Source organism: Thermobia domestica, chromosome 14 (genome assembly GCF_964235325.1).
Source record: "Thermobia domestica chromosome 14, izTheDome1.hap1.1, whole genome shotgun sequence".
Classification (NCBI taxonomy): domain Eukaryota; kingdom Metazoa; phylum Arthropoda; class Insecta; order Zygentoma; family Lepismatidae; genus Thermobia; species Thermobia domestica.
Window position 1 is genome coordinate 103,192,009 of NC_137467.1, and position 20,116 is coordinate 103,212,124.

At 37.5% G+C, this 20,116-nt stretch overlaps 1 protein-coding gene across 1 annotated transcript in view; it reads right to left on the minus strand.

Annotated features, from left to right (window-relative positions):
* LOC145670275 (protein O-mannosyl-transferase TMTC1-like) overlaps nucleotides 1-20,116 on the minus strand; it is a 2,166,608-nt gene that overhangs the window by 785,315 nt on the left and 1,361,177 nt on the right. Inside the window, exon 8 of the mRNA XM_081738705.1 lies at nucleotides 19,371-19,492. Within this exon, the coding sequence (XP_081594831.1) occupies nucleotides 19,371-19,492 (122 nt within the window). The remainder of the gene's footprint in view (nucleotides 1-19,370; nucleotides 19,493-20,116) is intronic.

A 20,116-nucleotide genomic window follows, 5' to 3' on the forward strand; every position in this document is an offset into this window, starting at 1 on the left:
CGAAAATATTTTGTTCACGCAATGCCAACAGAAACTATTTGGTAAAATGAAGCAACGTGATAAGAAAAAAAAATGCAAGATAAAACATGGTCGGCGGGGATTCGAACCCAGACCTGCTACTCAGAAAGCAGACACTTTACCGCGGAGCTAACTTACTACGTTGAATTCTGTTTGTTCTATTCTACTCAATATACCACATAAGAGGCCAAATGAAGGCAATTCAAAAACATGGCAATTTTGCATTCAAGATGGCGACTTCTCCAATGATTTGTTTCTTCACTTAAACTGAACTACGTCCTTAATAACATAGCGAAACCTGGCTTACCTACCAAGAGCACAACTTACAATTTTCATGGTTACAAATTTTTGAGCCGGCATTTTGAATCGAAGATGGCGACTTTCCCAACATGTCGGAATTTTCCCCTCACATGCGCTGTAATCTACACACTTGAACGCAATTTCGTGATTCCACCATATCTACAAGTTGTGTAGAATTAGACGCCCCCTTATAACATTCCTAGCACTTTCTTACACCGAACATGGCTATTTCTTTCAAGTTTAAGTGCGGATTCGTAAACTACGCATCAGAATAAACATCACCTCGAAATTTCAACGTCCTACATACAGCCATTACAAATTTCACATTTTTTCGATTTGCGCCGCGAAACGAAAACGAATTTTAATGCTCTTTTCTCTATCATAAACTATGTTCCAAGCTTCACTGCCTGACAAAATATGACGTTTCTATGGTGTGCGGAACTACTCTAAAAACCAGCATTTCGAAACGACGAAAAATTTCGACACTTCATTTACATGGAAAATGTCGCCTTTTTCGTGATATCGGAATTTTCCCATTACTCACATCCCATGACGAACAAGTATGCAAAATTTGGTGTTTGTATGTTTTGTGGAAGTATGCAAACAATTAAGTGTGTTTCCGATTATAGAGGTATATAATTCCACGGACGCGGGCCCGCTACGTACCAGTACTATGTGAGCAGTAAGTAGGAAACCCAAAATCTAAGGAGTTGGGTAGTGTAGGGGAACGACGTGGACCTACTGTGCAAAAGACTTGGGTTCGATCCCCCAACAAGTTTTTCTCTCACTTTTTCTTTCTTTAAAAGATTATTTTTATAGCATAGGTGATTGAAAATAAGCTTGACTTTATTATATACGGCATTTCATTCCAACCGGACCCGCAACTAAAACTATTAAATCGAAAGGTTAACTTTTCCACGTATCTTATATATTAAAATTATGTACGCTGCCGACGAGACAATTTTCAAAGGTGCACATTTGTGTGTGTGTGTGTGAGCGTGTGTGCGCAGTTGCGTACGCAGGAATTTATTTCGGGAAGGGCCAAACTCAATATCAGTGTATTTTATATTGAAATTCCTAAACTTGTCCCAAAAATTAGGCTAAATTTACTCAAAAGTTGGAATTTCGGTGGTGGTCCGGACCCCCAGGACCCACCCCCTGCGTACGTCCCTGTGTGTGTGTGTATTTCCTTAAAATTAATATTTTATACTTTCCATTTGTGGTATTCACTTCAAATTTGGTATACGCATGTATCTTAACGAGGAACATAAAAGGGGACAGAGATATTTTGCAATCGTTTCCTGTTTGAAGCAGACACTGTTGTCGCGAGACAAAATGTATTGTTGTCTTGTATGGACACTATATCGTGAAAATGATGCCCAATGTTTCTTTCAGACTCTTTTTGGGGGACACTGCCTCCTCAGAGCGCCCCTGGCCAGATCAAAATAATACGTTTATAATACAATAACAAATAGAATGTTATCAGCAGTGCCCCCGGGGTTATACCCCCCCCGAACATTGCTTCCGATAGAGACACTGGTGATGCTCCATTTCTAAAGCTACATATGTTTGATGTTAAAGACTTCAGTATCGTCTCGAAACTTTACACGAACATACTGCCTAGTTTCGAGACCATCTCAACAGTTAGCGTATAAATATATCCTTTCCGTCTGTCTGTAATAACGAAAATATTTTGTTCACGCAATGCCAACAGAAACTATTTGGTAAAATGAAGCAACGTGATAAGCAAAAAAAATGCAAGATAAAACATGGTCGGCGGGGATTCGAACCCAGACCTGCTACTCAGAAAGCAGACACTTTACCGCGGAGCTAACTTACTACGTTGAATTCTGTTTGTTCTATTCTACTCAATATACCACATAAGAGGCCAAATGAAGGCAATTCAAAAACATGGCAATTTTGCATTCAAGATGGCGACTTCTCCAATGATTTGTTTCTTCACTTAAACTGAACTACGTCCTTAATAACATAGCGAAACCTGGCTTACCTACCAAGAGCACAACTTACAATTTTCATGGTTACAAATTTTTGAGCCGCCATTTTGAATCGAAGATGGCGACTTTCCCAACATGTCGGAATTTTCCCCTCACATGCGCTGTAATCTACACACTTGAACGCAATTTCGTGATTCCACCATATCTACAAGTTGTGTAGAATTAGACGCCCCCTTATAACATTCCTAGCACTTTCTTACACCGAACATGGCTATTTCTTTCAAGTTTAAGTGCGGATTCGTAAACTACGCATCAGAATAAACATCACCTCGAAATTTCAACGTCCTACATACAGCCATTACAAATTTCACATTTTTTCGATTTGCGCCGCGAAACGAAAACGAATTTTAATGCTCTTTTCTCTATCATAAACTATGTTCCAAGCTTCACTGCCTGACAAAATATGACGTTTCTATGGTGTGCGGAACTACTCTAAAAACCAGCATTTCGAAACGACGAAAAATTTCGACACTTCATTTACATGGAAAATGTCGCCTTTTTCGTGATATCGGAATTTTCCCATTACTCACATCCCATGACGAACAAGTATGCAAAATTTGGTGTTTGTATGTTTTGTGGAAGTATGCAAACAATTAAGTGTGTTTCCGATTATAGAGGTATATAATTCCACGGACGCGGGCCCGCTACGTACCAGTACTATGTGAGCAGTAAGTAGGAAACCCAAAACCTAAGGAGTTGGGTAGTGTAGGGGAACGACGTGGACCTACTGTGCAAAAGACTTGGGTTCGATCCCCCAACAAGTTTTTCTCTCACTTTTTCTTTCTTTAAAAGATTATTTTTATAGCATAGGTGATTGAAAATAAGCTTGACTTTATTATATACGGCATTTCATTCCAACCGGACCCGCAACTAAAACTATTAAATCGAAAGGTTAACTTTTCCACGTATCTTATATATTAAAATTATGTACGCTGCCGACGAGACAATTTTCAAAGGTGCACATTTGTGTGTGTGTGTGTGTGTGTGTGCGCGTGTGTGCGCAGTTGCGTACGCAGGAATTTATTTCGGGAAGGGCCAAACTCAATATCAGTGTATTTTATATTGAAATTCCTAAACTTGTCCCAAAAATTAGGCTAAATTTACTCAAAAGTTGGAATTTCGGTGGTGGTCCGGACCCCCAGGACCCACCCCCTGCGTACGTCCGTGTGTGTGTGTGTATTTCCTTAAAATTAATATTTTATACTTTCCATTTGTGGTATTCACTTCAAATTTGGTATACGCATGTATCTTAACGAGGAACATAAAAGAGGACAGAGATATTTTGCAATCGTTTCCTGTTTGAAGCAGACACTGTTGTCGCGAGACAAAATGTATTGTTGTCTTGTATGGACACTATATCGTGAAAATGATGCCCAATGTTTCTTTCAGACTCTTTTTGGGGGACACTGCCTCCTCAGAGCGCCCCTGGCCAGATCAAAATAATACGTTTATAATACAATAACAAATAGAATGTTATCAGCAGTGCCCCCGGGGTTATACTCCCCCCCCCCCGAACATTGCTTCCGATAGAGACACTGGTGATGCTCCATTTCTAAAGCTACATATGTTTGATGTTAAAGACTTCAGTATCGTCTCGAAACTTTACACGAACATACTGCCTAGTTTCGAGACCATCTCAACAGTTAGCGTATAAATATATCCTTTCCGTCTGTCTGTAATAACGAAAATATTTTGTTCACGCAATGCCAACAGAAACTATTTGGTAAAATGAAGCAACGTGATAAGAAAAAAAAATGCAAGATAAAACATGGTCGGCGGGGATTCGAACCCAGACCTGCTACTCAGAAAGCAGACACTTTACCGCGGAGCTAACTTACTACGTTGAATTCTGTTTGTTCTATTCTACTCAATATACCACATAAGAGGCCAAATGAAGGCAATTCAAAAACATGGCAATTTTGCATTCAAGATGGCGACTTCTCCAATGATTTGTTTCTTCACTTAAACTGAACTACGTCCTTAATAACATAGCGAAACCTGGCTTACCTACCAAGAGCACAACTTACAATTTTCATGGTTACAAATTTTTGAGCCGCCATTTTGAATCGAAGATGGCGACTTTCCCAACATGTCGGAATTTTCCCCTCACATGCGCTGTAATCTACACACTTGAACGCAATTTCGTGATTCCACCATATCTACAAGTTGTGTAGAATTAGACGCCCCCTTATAACATTCCTAGCACTTTCTTACACCGAACATGGCTATTTCTTTCAAGTTTAAGTGCGGATTCGTAAACTACGCATCAGAATAAACATCACCTCGAAATTTCAACGTCCTACATACAGCCATTACTAATTTCACATTTTTTCGATTTGCGCCGCGAAACGAAAACGAATTTTAATGCTCTTTTCTCTATCATAAACTATGTTCAAGCTTCACTGCCTGACAAAATATGACGTTTCTATGGTGTGCGGAACTACTCTAAAAACCAGCATTTCGAAACGACGAAAAATTTCGACACTTCATTTACATGGAAAATGTCGCCTTTTTCGTGATATCGGAATTTTCCCATTACTCACATCCCATGACGAACAAGTATGCAAAATTTGGTGTTTGTATGTTTTGTGGAAGTATGGAAACAATTAAGTGTGTTTCCGATTATAGAGGTATATAATTCCACGGACGCGGGCCCGCTACGTACCAGTACTATGTGAGCAGTAAGTAGGAAACCCAAAATCTAAGGAGTTCGGTAGTGTAGGGGAACGATGTGGACCTACTGTGCAAAAGACTTGGGTTCGATCCCCCAACAAGTTTTTCTCTCACTTTTTCTTTCTTTAAAAGATTATTTTTATAGCATAGGTGATTGAAAATAAGCTTGACTTTATTATATACGGCATTTCATTCCAACCGGACCCGCAACTAAAACTATTAAATCGAAAGGTTAACTTTTCCACGTATCTTATATATTAAAATTATGTACGCTGCCGACGAGACAATTTTCAAAGGTGCCCATTTGTGTGTGTGTCTGTGCGTGTGTGCGCAGTTGCGTACGCAGGAATTTATTTCGGGAAGGGCCAAACTCAATATCAGTGTATTTTATATTGAAATTCCTAAACTTGTCCCAAAAATTAGGCTAAATTTACTCAAAAGTTGGAATTTCGGTGGTGGTCCGGACCCCCAGGACCCACCCCCTGCGTACGTCCCTGTGTGTGTGTGTATTTCCTTAAAATTAATATTTTATACTTTCCATTTGTGGTATTCACTTCAAATTTTGTATACGCATGTATCTTAACGAGGAACATAAAAGGGGACAGAGATATTTTGCCATCGTTTCCTGTTTGAAGCAGACACTGTTGTCGCGAGACAAAATGTATTGTTGTCTTGTATGGACACTATATCGTGAAAATGATGCCCAATGTTTCTTTCAGACTCTTTTTGGGGGACACTGCCTCCTCAGAGCGCCCCTGGCCAGATCAAAATAATACGTTTATAATACAATAACAAATAGAATGTTATCAGCAGTGCCCCCGGGGTTATACTCCCCCCCCCGAACATTGCTTCCGATAGAGACACTGGTGATGCTCCATTTCTAAAGCTACATATGTTTGATGTTAAAGACTTCAGTATCGTCTCGAAACTTTACACGAACATACTGCCTAGTTTCGAGACCATCTCAACAGTTAGCGTATAAACATATCCTTTCCGTCTGTCTGTAATAACGAAAATATTTTGTTCACGCAATGCCAACAGAAACTATTTGGTAAAATGAAGCAACGTGATAAGAAAAAAAATGCAAGATAAAACATGGTCGGCGGGGATTCGAACCCAGACCTGCTACTTAGAAAGCAGACACTTTACCGCGGAGCTAACTTACTACGTTGAATTCTGTTTGTTCTATTCTACTCAATATACCACATAAGAGGCCAAATGAAGGCAATTCAAAAACATGGCAATTTTGCATTCAAGATGGCGACTTCTCCAATGATTTGTTTCTTCACTTAAACTGAACTACGTCCTTAATAACATAGCGAAACCTGGCTTACCTACCAAGAGCACAACTTACAATTTTCATGGTTACAAATTTTTGAGCCGCCATTTTGAATCGAAGATGGCGACTTTCCCAACATGTCGGAATTTTCCCCTCACATGCGCTGTAATCTACACACTTGAACGCAATTTCGTGATTCCACCATATCTACAAGTTGTGTAGAATTAGACGCCCCCTTATAACATTCCTAGCACTTTCTTACACCGAACATGGCTATTTCTTTCAAGTTTAAGTGCAGATTCGTAAACTACGCATCAGAATAAACATCACCTCGAAATTTCAACGTCCTACATACAGCCATTACAAATTTCACATTTTTTCGATTTGCGCCGCGAAACGAAAACGAATTTTAATGCTCTTTTCTCTATCATAAACTATGTTCCAAGCTTCACTGCCTGACAAAATATGACGTTTCTATGGTGTGCGGAACTACTCTAAAAACCAGCATTTCGAAACGACGAAAAATTTCGACACTTCATTTACATGGAAAATGTCGCCTTTTTCGTGATATCGGAATTTTCCCATTACTCACATCCCATGACGAACAAGTATGCAAAATTTGGTGTTTGTATGTTTTGTGGAAGTATGCAAACAATTAAGTGTGTTTCCGATTATAGAGGTATATAATTCCACGGACGCGGGCCCGCTACGTACCAGTACTATGTGAGCAGTAAGTAGGAAACCCAAAATCTAAGGAGTTGGGTAGTGTAGGGGAACGACGTGGACCTACTGTGCAAAAGACTTGGGTTCGATCCCCCAACAAGTTTTTCTCTCACTTTTTCTTTCTTTAAAAGATTATTTTTATAGCATAGGTGATTGAAAATAAGCTTGACTTTATTATATACGGCATTTCATTCCAACCGGACCCGCAACTAAAACTATTAAATCGAAAGGTTAACTTTTCCACGTATCTTATATATTAAAATTATGTACGCTGCCGACGAGACAATTTTCAAAGGTGCACATTTGTGTGTGTGTGTGTGTGTGTGTGTGCGCGTGTGTGCGCAGTTGCGTACGCAGGAATTTATTTCGGGAAGGGCCAAACTCAATATCAGTGTATTTTATATTGAAATTCCTAAACTTGTCCCAAAAATTAGGCTAAATTTACTCAAAAGTTGGAATTTCGGTGGTGGTCCGGACCCCCAGGACCCACCCCCTGCGTACGTCCGTGTGTGTGGTGTATTTCCTTAAAATTAATATTTTATACTTTCCATTTGTGGTATTCACTTCAAATTTGGTATACGCATGTATCTTAACGAGGAACATAAAAGAGGACAGAGATATTTTGCAATCGTTTCCTGTTTGAAGCAGACACTGTTGTCGCGAGAGAAAATGTATTGTTGTCTTGTATGGACACTATATCGTGAAAATGATGCCCAATGTTTCTTTCAGACTCTTTTTGGGGGACACTGCCTCCTCAGAGCGCCCCTGGCCAGATCAAAATAATACGTTTATAATACAATAACAAATAGAATGTTATCAGCAGTGCCCCCGGGGTTATACTCCCCCCCCCCGAACATTGCTTCCGATAGAGACACTGGTGATGCTCCATTTCTAAAGCTACATATGTTTGATGTTAAAGACTTCAGTATCGTCTCGAAACTTTACACGAACATACTGCCTAGTTTCGAGACCATCTCAACAGTTAGCGTATAAACATATCCTTTCCGTCTGTCTGTAATAACGAAAATATTTTGTTCACGCAATGCCAACAGAAACTATTTGGTAAAATGAAGCAACGTGATAAGAAAAAAAAATGCAAGATAAACATGGTCGGCGGGGATTCGAACCCAGACCTGCTACTCAGAAAGCAGACACTTTACCGCGGAGCTAACTTACTACGTTGAATTCTGTTTGTTCTATTCTACTCAATATACCACATAAGAGGCCAAATGAAGGCAATTCAAAAACATGGCAATTTTGCATTCAAGATGGCGACTTCTCCAATGATTTGTTTCTTCACTTAAACTGAACTACGTCCTTAATAACATAGCGAAACCTGGCTTACCTACCAAGAGCACAACTTACAATTTTCATGGTTACAAATTTTTGAGCCGCCATTTTGAATCGAAGATGGCGACTTTCCCAACATGTCGGAATTTTCCCCTCACATGCGCTGTAATCTACACACTTGAACGCAATTTCGTGATTCCACCATATCTACAAGTTGTGTAGAATTAGACGCCCCCTTATAACATTCCTAGCACTTTCTTACACCGAACATGGCTATTTCTTTCAAGTTTAAGTGCGGATTCGTAAACTACGCATCAGAATAAACATCACCTCGAAATTTCAACGTCCTACATACAGCCATTACAAATTTCACATTTTTTCGATTTGCGCCGCGAAACGAAAACGAATTTTAATGCTCTTTTCTCTATCATAAACTATGTTCCAAGCTTCACTGCCTGACAAAATATGACGTTTCTATGGTGTGCGGAACTACTCTAAAAACCAGCATTTCGAAACGACGAAAAATTTCGACACTTCATTTACATGGAAAATGTCGCCTTTTTCGTGATATCGGAATTTTCCCATTACTCACATCCCATGACGAACAAGTATGCAAAATTTGGTGTTTGTATGTTTTGTGGAAGTATGCAAACAATTAAGTGTGTTTCCGATTATAGAGGTATATAAATAATTCCACGGACGCGGGCCCGCTACGTACCAGTACTATGTGAGCAGTAAGTAGGAAACCCAAAATCTAAGGAGTTCGGTAGTGTAGGGGAACGATGTGGACCTACTGTGCAAAAGACTTGGGTTCGATCCCCCAACAAGTTTTTCTCTCACTTTTTCTTTCTTTAAAAGATTATTTTTATAGCATAGGTGATTGAAAATAAGCTTGACTTTATTATATACGGCATTTCATTCCAACCGGACCCGCAACTAAAACTATTAAATCGAAAGGTTAACTTTTCCACGTATCTTATATATTAAAATTATGTACGCTGCCGACGAGACAATTTTCAAAGGTGCCCATTTGTGTGTGTGTGTGTGCGTGTGTGCGCAGTTGCGTACGCAGGAATTTATTTCGGGAAGGGCCAAACTCAATATCAGTGTATTTTATATTGAAATTCCTAAACTTGTCCCAAAAATTAGGCTAAATTTACTCAAAAGTTGGAATTTCGGTGGTGGTCCGGACCCCCAGGACCCACCCCCTGCGTACGTCCCTGTGTGTGTGTGTATTTCCTTAAAATTAATATTTTATACTTTCCATTTGTGGTATTCACTTCAAATTTTGTATACGCATGTATCTTAACGAGGAACATAAAAGGGGACAGAGATATTTTGCCATCGTTTCCTGTTTGAAGCAGACACTGTTGTCGCGAGACAAAATGTATTGTTGTCTTGTATGGACACTATATCGTGAAAATGATGCCCAATGTTTCTTTCAGACTCTTTTTGGGGGACACTGCCTCCTCAGAGCGCCCCTGGCCAGATCAAAATAATACGTTTATAATACAATAACAAATAGAATGTTATCAGCAGTGCCCCCGGGGTTATACTCCCCCCCCCGAACATTGCTTCCGATAGAGACACTGGTGATGCTCCATTTCTAAAGCTACATATGTTTGATGTTAAAGACTTCAGTATCGTCTCGAAACTTTACACGAACATACTGCCTAGTTTCGAGACCATCTCAACAGTTAGCGTATAAACATATCCTTTCCGTCTGTCTGTAATAACGAAAATATTTTGTTCACGCAATGCCAACAGAAACTATTTGGTAAAATGAAGCAACGTGATAAGAAAAAAAAATGCAAGATAAAACATGGTCGGCGGGGATTCGAACCCAGACCTGCTACTTAGAAAGCAGACACTTTACCGCGGAGCTAACTTACTACGTTGAATTCTGTTTGTTCTATTCTACTCAATATACCACATAAGAGGCCAAATGAAGGCAATTCAAAAACATGGCAATTTTGCATTCAAGATGGCGACTTCTCCAATGATTTGTTTCTTCACTTAAACTGAACTACGTCCTTAATAACATAGCGAAACCTGGCTTACCTACCAAGAGCACAACTTACAATTTTCATGGTTACAAATTTTTGAGCCGCCATTTTGAATCGAAGATGGCGACTTTCCCAACATGTCGGAATTTTCCCCTCACATGCGCTGTAATCTACACACTTGAACGCAATTTCGTGATTCCACCATATCTACAAGTTGTGTAGAATTAGACGCCCCCTTATAACATTCCTAGCACTTTCTTACACCGAACATGGCTATTTCTTTCAAGTTTAAGTGCGGATTCGTAAACTACGCATCAGAATAAACATCACCTCGAAATTTCAACGTCCTACATACAGCCATTACAAATTTCACATTTTTTCGATTTGCGCCGCGAAACGAAAACGAATTTTAATGCTCTTTTCTCTATCATAAACTATGTTCCTAGCTTCACTGCCTGACAAAATATGACGTTTCTATGGTGTGCGGAACTACTCTAAAAACCAGCATTTCGAAACGACGAAAAATTTCGACACTTCATTTACATGGAAAATGTCGCCTTTTTCGTGATATCGGAATTTTCCCATTACTCACATCCCATGACGAACAAGTATGCAAAATTTCGTGTTTGTATGTTTTGTGGAAGTATGCAAACAATTAAGTGTGTTTCCGATTATAGAGGTATATAATTAAATTTTTAAATGTTATAAACAAATTAGGTTGGGTAACTGCCAGAACACAATTGTCCCACCATTTTGTCAACATTTGTGCATAAATATGTATGTTTACAATATTTGCATGCCTTCCCTGTCTTTATAATTTTGCACGTAACATTGCCACACACTTTTCTTCCTGCCCATTTCTCGAAATTCCATGCGTTAATTGACATGTAAAAGAAGTTCGGGCACCTCTTCAGAAATTCGAGTCAGCGAGGGGAGACAGACTGACGTCTATTAATAACGATGGTTCATGGTTTATTAATAGTACTTCATTTCTATTTCTACATAATTCTACATTACTTTACAAAATGGTTTCTTTCCATCATTTGTAAATTAGTACTTTGCTACTTTTGGCGATTGTTTAGCTTTGACAGGTCAGATTTTGCACCTACTTTTTTGCGATATTCTATTCCGATGTTATTGTTCTATGGTTACACACGTTAAATTACGTTAGGAACATTAAATTTAGAGAGCATTGCCGAGCGAATGTTAGCGAGTGAAGGCGGGTTAGAGCCCCGCAGGGCACGTTGTTCTCTATCTTCGTTACCAACAATTCACTTTCTTTTCTCACATAAATCACTTCCACTTACCTTTACTGTTTGTAAAAATCTCCTACTGCCCTAAAAAAATGTATTCGATACTTTCTTGACTACTTGAACACTACTTTCAACTCATTTCTTCCGTAAATCATCCTACTTTTTGCTAGTTTTGGCCCCCAATATTAAACAATTACTCTACTTTTTAGTATAAATGAAAATGGAACTTAAAAAATCATATTATTAGTTATATAAAGTACTGTCAAAGAATTTTAATTTTTTAAAACCTCCGAATTCCTTAAAACCTAGAAGTAAATCATAATATATTAAAATAATGTAATTAGTCATACGGTTCTTATAATTTGGAAGATAAAGTAAAGAAATGGAAATAAATTTCTTCCCGGGAATTTATAGGCCAGGGAAAATCCCGGGAATATTCCCATTTTTAAATTCCTTCCCACCGGAAATATTCCCACTGCCCATCACTAGGCCTCGGGCCTGGATATAACATTATACTATCTATATTATGAAATTCAAAGTGGCTATTTTTGTGACTCCTAATCTTTTGAACCACCCGACCGATCTCGATCAAATTTTCAACAAAGATGAGGTTTGAACCTGGAAGTGTTTTAATCATTTCATTTTGACAGTAAAGCTTAGGGGAGGGGATAAGAGGGAGTTATAAAATAATAAATAAAACTTAATAACTCTTGAACCAAACGACCAATCTCGATCAAATTTTTAACATAGATAAGGTTCAAGCCTGGAATGTTATCTGTCAGTTCACTTTGACGGAGTAATGTAGGGGGAGGAGGGAGGAGATGTACAAAAATCAATATAAATAAAATTAAAAGTGACTAAGTTTGTAACTTAATCGATCTCAAATTTTGACATATATGAAGTTCGGTCCTGGAAAGTGTTTTAGAGTTTGTTTCAATTTGATGGTAGAATCTAGGGGAGGAGGAGGGGAGGAGAGGTATATATAAAATAAATAAAACTTAATCACTTTTGAAACGCCCGGCCAATCTTAATAAAATATTCGACATAGATGAAGTTCAGGCCTCGAGCGATTTTTATCATTTTACTTTGACGGTGCAACGTAGGGGAGGGAGAAAGGGAAGATATATGTAAAAAAATAAAAATATAAGTGCTGTCTTTGTGACTTCATCACTCTTGAACCAGCAGATCGATCTCAATCAAATTTTCAACATAGATGGTTTCTGTCATATCACTTTGACGGTGCAGTTTAGGGGAGAGGGAGGGGAAATATATTTTAAAATGATCGAAAGTGACCGATATTAAAATGGAATCTATAGTTTTGAGGGTCGTTGAGATAAACAGTGACACTTCTGATGCGGTTTAAATCCAAATTCGGCGGAGGGAAGGGAAGAGATATAAAAATGATCGAAAATGACACATAATACTTGGGTAATGATTAAAAATGACCAAATATAGTGTCGAATCCATAGTTTTCGGTGTGGCTAAGATGAACAGTGATACTTTCGATCCCGTTTAAATGCAAATTCAATACCACAACTTGGGGGAGGAACGAGATATATAAAAATGAACAAAAATGACCATTATCAATTCGAACTTATAGATTTCGAGGTCATTGGGATGAACAAGGACATTTCCAATGCCGTGCCTCGCAACATGGGAGAGGAGGAAATATATAAGTTTATTGAAAATGACCGATATTAGTGACGAATCCATAGTTTTCAGGGTCTCTGAGACGAAGAGTGAAACTTCTGATGCCGTTTAAATCCAAATTCAGACCCGCAACTTGGGGAGGAGAGAAATATAAAAATAATCGAAAATGACCGATATTAGACAGCGCTTTACTAATAGTAAAAAGGGACTGACTAACGAAATATATTATTATTATTATTATTATTATTATTATTATTATTATTATTATTATTATTATTATTATTATTATTATTATTATTAGTTTAACCCAACGAAGTGGGTAATTGATGCTAGTAATCTATATTCACAAGTGAGACTTCAAATAATTTGGAGTTTGATGCTGTTATTTTGTATTTCTAATACAGGTCAAAAGCATTTATATAAATTGAGTTTACACAAATACATACACAATTGAGTCGTTTTCAGTTTTCACTCAAATTATTCTAAAATATTAAGAGTTTTTATTATAATCATTATTTTAATTTTCTCTCTCTTTTTTTGGTCAATATTGCTATCATCATCATAATAGGTATTCTGTCATTATTGACACGTTACTTGCTGCAACTGAGAAGGCTTGACGTTCGGTGGTCCTCAGCTAGTCTCTTCGTCTTGACGTAGCAATTTTCTGTTTTAATTCCTTTCTTCAGCTAGTCTCGTTCGCTCTCTTCCCATCTTTCCTTCCACAATATCCTCTAGCACGTCCCTCATAATACAGTTCCTCCTCAGCCAATATCCTAATAAGTTCCTCTCCCTCCTCAGCCAATATCCTAATCAGTTCCTCCTCCTCCTCAGCCAATATCCTAATCAGTTCCTCTTCCTCCTCTTAACAATATCTAAAAAAATTTTCCCCTTCTGCTAATATTTCTAACACCTTCTCATTCGTTTTCCGTTCAACACAGCTAATTCTCTCCTTTTTTCTCCATGCCCATGTTTGGAAAGCCTGCAATTTTGTCATCGCTTTTGCGTAATATCAATGTTTCTGCTTCATAGAGTACATATTGGAATCAGTAAAACGAAATTTCAATATTTAATTGAAAGTTTGTTTAATACAAGGATTAACTAATCGTGGTTGAAAAGAAAGATCTGACGCCTTTAGAGTGTAAAAATAATTTTGCAGTTCATGGTATTTCAATAATCTCTGCCGTCTTGTTTATCTTTCATGCATCTCAGGGGTAGCCTGCCCAGTTTGGGAACCAGTGGAGTGTTGGATCTGTTAAAAAATATTGAAAGATTACAAAACGTTGTGATTTAGGCATACCTTATAGGTAGTGAAGCGTGGGCACCTTAAATAAAATAAAGGTACACTGTTATCAGACCTATGTTGTACACTATTATCAGACCTACACGAAGTTAAACTATATTACATTTAGAAACATACACTGTATTTCCATTACTATTGACGCATTGTAGAGTTTATTATGCCTCATATCCAGAGTAAAATTTACCTATGAAAAGCTTCAGATTTCTTAAAGGCAAGACTTGCAAGACTCTTGCATGCAAGACCAAGACCAAGACCAAGACTGGGTGTGCAAGACTAAGACCAAGACACCCCGGTCTTGGTCTTGGTCTTGCATTTGCTCATCACTAAATGTATGCTTGCCATTCCAGTTAAAGATAAGAGTGGAAAGAATGTTAGAGAAACATTTGAATCAGCTTTAGAAATTAGAAAACCTACCAATTTACAAATTTACCTATTTAAATAATTTTATAAAGAAACACTTTAGAGAGTTCGAGAAGAAATATAACATTAATCATTAGTCAATCTATAGTGATGAAAAAGATTTTATTAACATTTTTCTTAAACGTAACATATAGAAAAGAACACTACTAAGAAATTATAAATGGGTAGATACATTTCAAGAATTGGTTACTAAGTATAATAATAAAGTACACAGAATAATTGGATAAAACATGTACAATAAGAAAAATGAGCAAATAATATTGGAAACATTTTATAAGGAAGAATATAAACATGATAAACCTAAACATAAAATTGGTGATTACAGTCACGTAAGTAAATCTAAAGGTTTGTTCGAGAAAGGATATACACCAAATTAGTTAACAGAAATATTTATTATTAAGTATTTATTCCATCTAATCCACCAACATACAGAATACAAGATTTGAACAATGTAGATATAAAAGAACATTTATATGAACCGCATATATTAAAAACAAAATACAAAGATTAGTGTATTGTAGAAAAACTTTTATGAATGCAAGATAGTAAAGTACATGTTAACTGATTAAAAATTGATGATTTACATAATAGTTGGACATACAAAGAAAATGTTGTAATTTAATGTTTAACTTTTTATGGACATTACCCATAAAAGGCTTAAGTAGTTTTAGCAATCCGAGAATGCTCGGTGTGCAAACCTCCATGTAATTATAAAAGTATCGCTTAAATACTTTTGCTTGAAAGAAATTTTCAAAGATTTTAATACAATCAATATGAGTTCTATATATAATTCTTATAGTTTAAACGACATTTGCTACGAACAGAAAAAAATGATTATTAATATGGTTTATATGGTGATTTCAAATTGATTATAGATCAGAGTAGACGATATTTTAACGCTACTCAGTTGTGTAGAATAAGTAGTGGTAAACATTTCAAAGACTGGAAAAGGTTAGTTAAAAGATCTACCACAATATTATGACAAAAATTAGCAGAGCAAATCTGCTCCGGCTAAATTAAATTTACATAATTGAACCAGTTTTTAAGTTATTATTTCGCTGTTACTACTGAAGAATGGCGAATGAATTGTTAGATGTCGTAACTTCACGGGTTGCGCAAGTTTCTAGAATTTTAAGTGGTAAGTACTAACTGCAAAATGAAACATTTTATTCGATTAGTAAACTAATCATAGCCTATTATAGCTTTTACATATTTTAGTATCTACTTTACCAACTAAGTTCGTGTTTGCTTGTTTATTTTATTTTGGCATTTTACCTGCCATTTTTGTATTTATTTTGCAATTTTTCCAGCCCTTTTCGGGCTTTTATTTCCCCATTAATTCCGGGCTTTAGTTACAATGAAGGATAATACATATTGGATAACACTTACTAATTACTTGATAGTTCACCTACAGTTCTGATACATAATAACACTTTATACAATAGTTACCATAATGTTTTCAATGTTTGATTCCTGATTGAAACTTTACGTATTACTCATTCAACATAATGATAAACTCTTAAACCCTTCAATTACATTTAATATAATGTCCAAATGCAATTTACAGCTTCTTATTCATTATGACTAAAGGTTTCAATTTTGACAGTAACAATGGCTTCAGCAAGAACTTTCCACCTGTGTAAGTGCAATAACACATGGTGTTCCAGAGCGACCTAGACACTACCTTTTTTCGAGAACGGTACATGCTATCAAGTTGAAATAAAAAATTGCATCACAAATGTGGGTCCAAAGAATCCGTAGAAATTACTCACAAAATCCCAAAAGTCCCCTTCGTGGTGAAATGGGTGGCACATGTGCCGGTCTTGCAATTTTCAAATGGGAACAATATGTTTTGAAATCACATTCGAAAAGGTGGGGAAAAATATGATTGCCCTATGAAACATTTGTCCGTACTACCTACCGTTTTCCGTGTAGCAATTGTTTTTTTTTTTTTTTTTTTTTTTCGAAAACATGAAGGTGCGCGAAATAGAGTATACGGAGTTTACTAATTAGGTAATTTAAGCACCGTCACAGTTTCGGGAAGTGCAAAACACATGCTTACCAATGACATGCCACATGGTGACTAGGGGTCTAAAAAAAGTGCATGACCCAAAAAGGGGATCCAAATTAAGGTCTGCTTTGAAAATCAGTGCCATGTAGCTCTTGATGCAAGGACATATGGTATGGATGAAATATATTAGCCTTCAAAATCCTTGACATGGTAGTTGCGCTTAGACCAGAATCGCGAGCAACTTGCCTGATACTCGTGCGAGGATTAATATGCAAGGCTGCAAATACATCAGCAGACCTATTGTCTCGAACAGGCCGAGCTATGCGTTCATTCCTGTGACTGCTAGAAGGCTGAACATTTCCACTTCTGCGTTGACGTTCGGCAAGGTTGCGAAAAACATGTCTTGAACGACGTTTCCGGTCGGGATACCTAGCAGCATACACAGGAGCAGCAGCGGAAATATTTCATTGGCACTCACCCAACACCATGAGCATATCAAATGCTTCTTCGTTTGTGAAAGGCATTTCAACTTACTTGACACGATTTGCCAATGCAAAGTAATTGACAGAAATGCACACGACCACGAGGAATATACGTTAACAAATCCAGACTTTTCACACAATCCCTTTGACAACGCAACATCTTGCAACAGACAGCGGTGAATGAGACAAATATTGAAGTGGCGTATTCATGTTATCAGTGGAAGCACACTAGAACTGGCAGACGAGCTAGACCACCTCCACCTGTGCGACATAACTTGCGTTGTACCGGGCAGTGTGAAAAGCTTACGGGCAGTCAAAAGGAACTTGCTTCTTTGTGGTTGTGCCCGCCAACTGGCCAACTTTTTCTAGTCAACTGGTGAGAGTGGAAGTGTAGAGATCGAAAAGGGAGAGGAAAAGAAATGAAATATGAATACTTAATATGTACACTGATTTGTATTATGTAAAATAGACGTATTACTTATGCAAAATCGGTAGAGCAAAATTGAATTCGGTAGACCAAATATAAAATAAGTGATAAATCAATTAATTAAACAAAATGAATTTACTTTAAATGATAATTTAGCTGAGACTCTAAATTTCAGGGTCCTCTGTGGTTTTACTTCAGGTAATTTGAATCAATACTATCACTCACACACAACAACATAATCATGTCTTGCTGGTTCATGACAACCCCAAAAACAGCTGGAAGAGAAACATGTTACTAAAACTTTGTTTACATACCTGACAAGATCTTCTGGAGTAGAAAGAACGTACGTAGGTTTCAGTTGGATGGACAGCTTTAATGTACTTCATAAGCACACTTTAAAAATTTTATACACTTTTGTATAATATTCTTTTGTTAAAATTTTGAATAGTTACCGCCGAAATTCTGATATAGGCCTTATTTTGAATGTTTGTGCACGTCAATGAAACCATGATGTCATCATTTGTAGTCAGTCCTTCCTGGTTCCTTGCTGCTCCCATGATGATTCCATTGCCTCTGTTCCCTCGTTGGCCTCGCTTCTTCCTGTTAACGAGACATGTTCCCCCGTTGGCCTCGTCTCTTCCCGTTAGCGAGACGATCTGGTAATTTGAAGACATAAAGTAGATGTCTTGTAGCTTGCGACGACCTTCTTCTCTCCGAAATATTGTTCTTGCTGCTGTAACAAGTCCTTCTTGCAACACGAAGCTAGTATTTTGGGAACTTATTGGCTTTTCCCACGTACTTCATGTACTACGATGTACATCTTTTCTTGATATGTTGGTCGAGTCGCGTGTTGCCCTAGCTACCGCGTTTGAGCCTGTGTTAAGTGGCTTAAATACGGCTAACTAACTTCATCCTCCTTAAAATGTAAAGGAAGATGACACTGTCTTCGTTCGTTAATAGTGGCACTTTCGTGAATGTCTTAGGTGTTTTACCATCCGCTAGCACCGATGTGACATTTCGCTTGCAGTTTCATTTGGTTATTTTTACGCATTAACACAAGTGTCACAACACAAATGTATTTGTGTGAATGTGTTTGTTGACATTGTTTTGATGCTCACATCACCAACATAAAACACCAGATAACGCGAACAAACTGAATCTATTAGATAGCCGAAGCACAAACTGATATACAGCACATAATGGCTGTAGTTAACAATATAACTTTGTACACCAAGAACGAAGAGTACAGCCTCGCGTCTCGAAGTCACAGCAACGAATCTTCTCGAGTCCCTCTTTAATTGTCTTTTAAAACAAAATTTATGTCGCGAATGTTTGGGCTCGCCACAACGCTGACTCTTTTCTTATGACGGTGGTGTTTCGGTGAGAGGGGGTTTTCACCATCGGTCGCTGTCTTGTTTGACCTACTTTTTACACTTTTTCCACTTTGAATGCAAATATCACAAAACTGCGAATTCGAATTTGAGTTTTAGCACAATACAAAACAAAAAACAATTTCTGCTTACCTGGGAATAAAGAGTACTCTTTCAGCAACTACAAAACCCACTGTTACGATCAGATTGGCTGCAGGTAGGAAGGGCAAAACTAGGAATAAGCATCCCAGAAGAAGAGGTGGATGCCGCTGTTGCTAAAAGAGAACAAAAATACAATTACTTAATAAATTTTTTTAGATATCAACTTCGAATTTTATCCTTAGAAATTTGTTCTAGTTAAATATGTACCATAAGTAATTTCTTTTTCTCTTTAGTTTAACGCCACAAGTTTATGCACTGCGGCTAAAGAAGACGGTGATGATGAGACGAATGATAAAGGAGCAATAACGAAAACGGGAGTTAACGGGAAAACCAAGAGAAAACCTGCACGGTGATTAAGTAACTTTCTTTGCTCCATAAGCTACAAAAAACATCCTACTATATCCTGGAAGTGATTTCGTATATGAAACGAACGAAAAGAGTTCCCTAAACATGAGCCCAAAAATGCCTCCTTTCAGCGTTCTCAACCGCAGAAAAAGCAAAACATCACGTTTCAAAAGGCCCTAGCTTGAAAACTATGGAATTTATCGCAAGTGGTTCAAGGAATTGCTTACCAACTAGTACGTTATCTTTGTAAATATCAATAAATCATAATCCACCGGTATTAGCACAATTAATTGTAGACAGAAAATTCGAGTAAATGGAGACACATTTAAGTACTAATTGAGGATAAATGTTAATATTCAAGTAGGTGCGATTAAAAAATTATTTCATTTCCT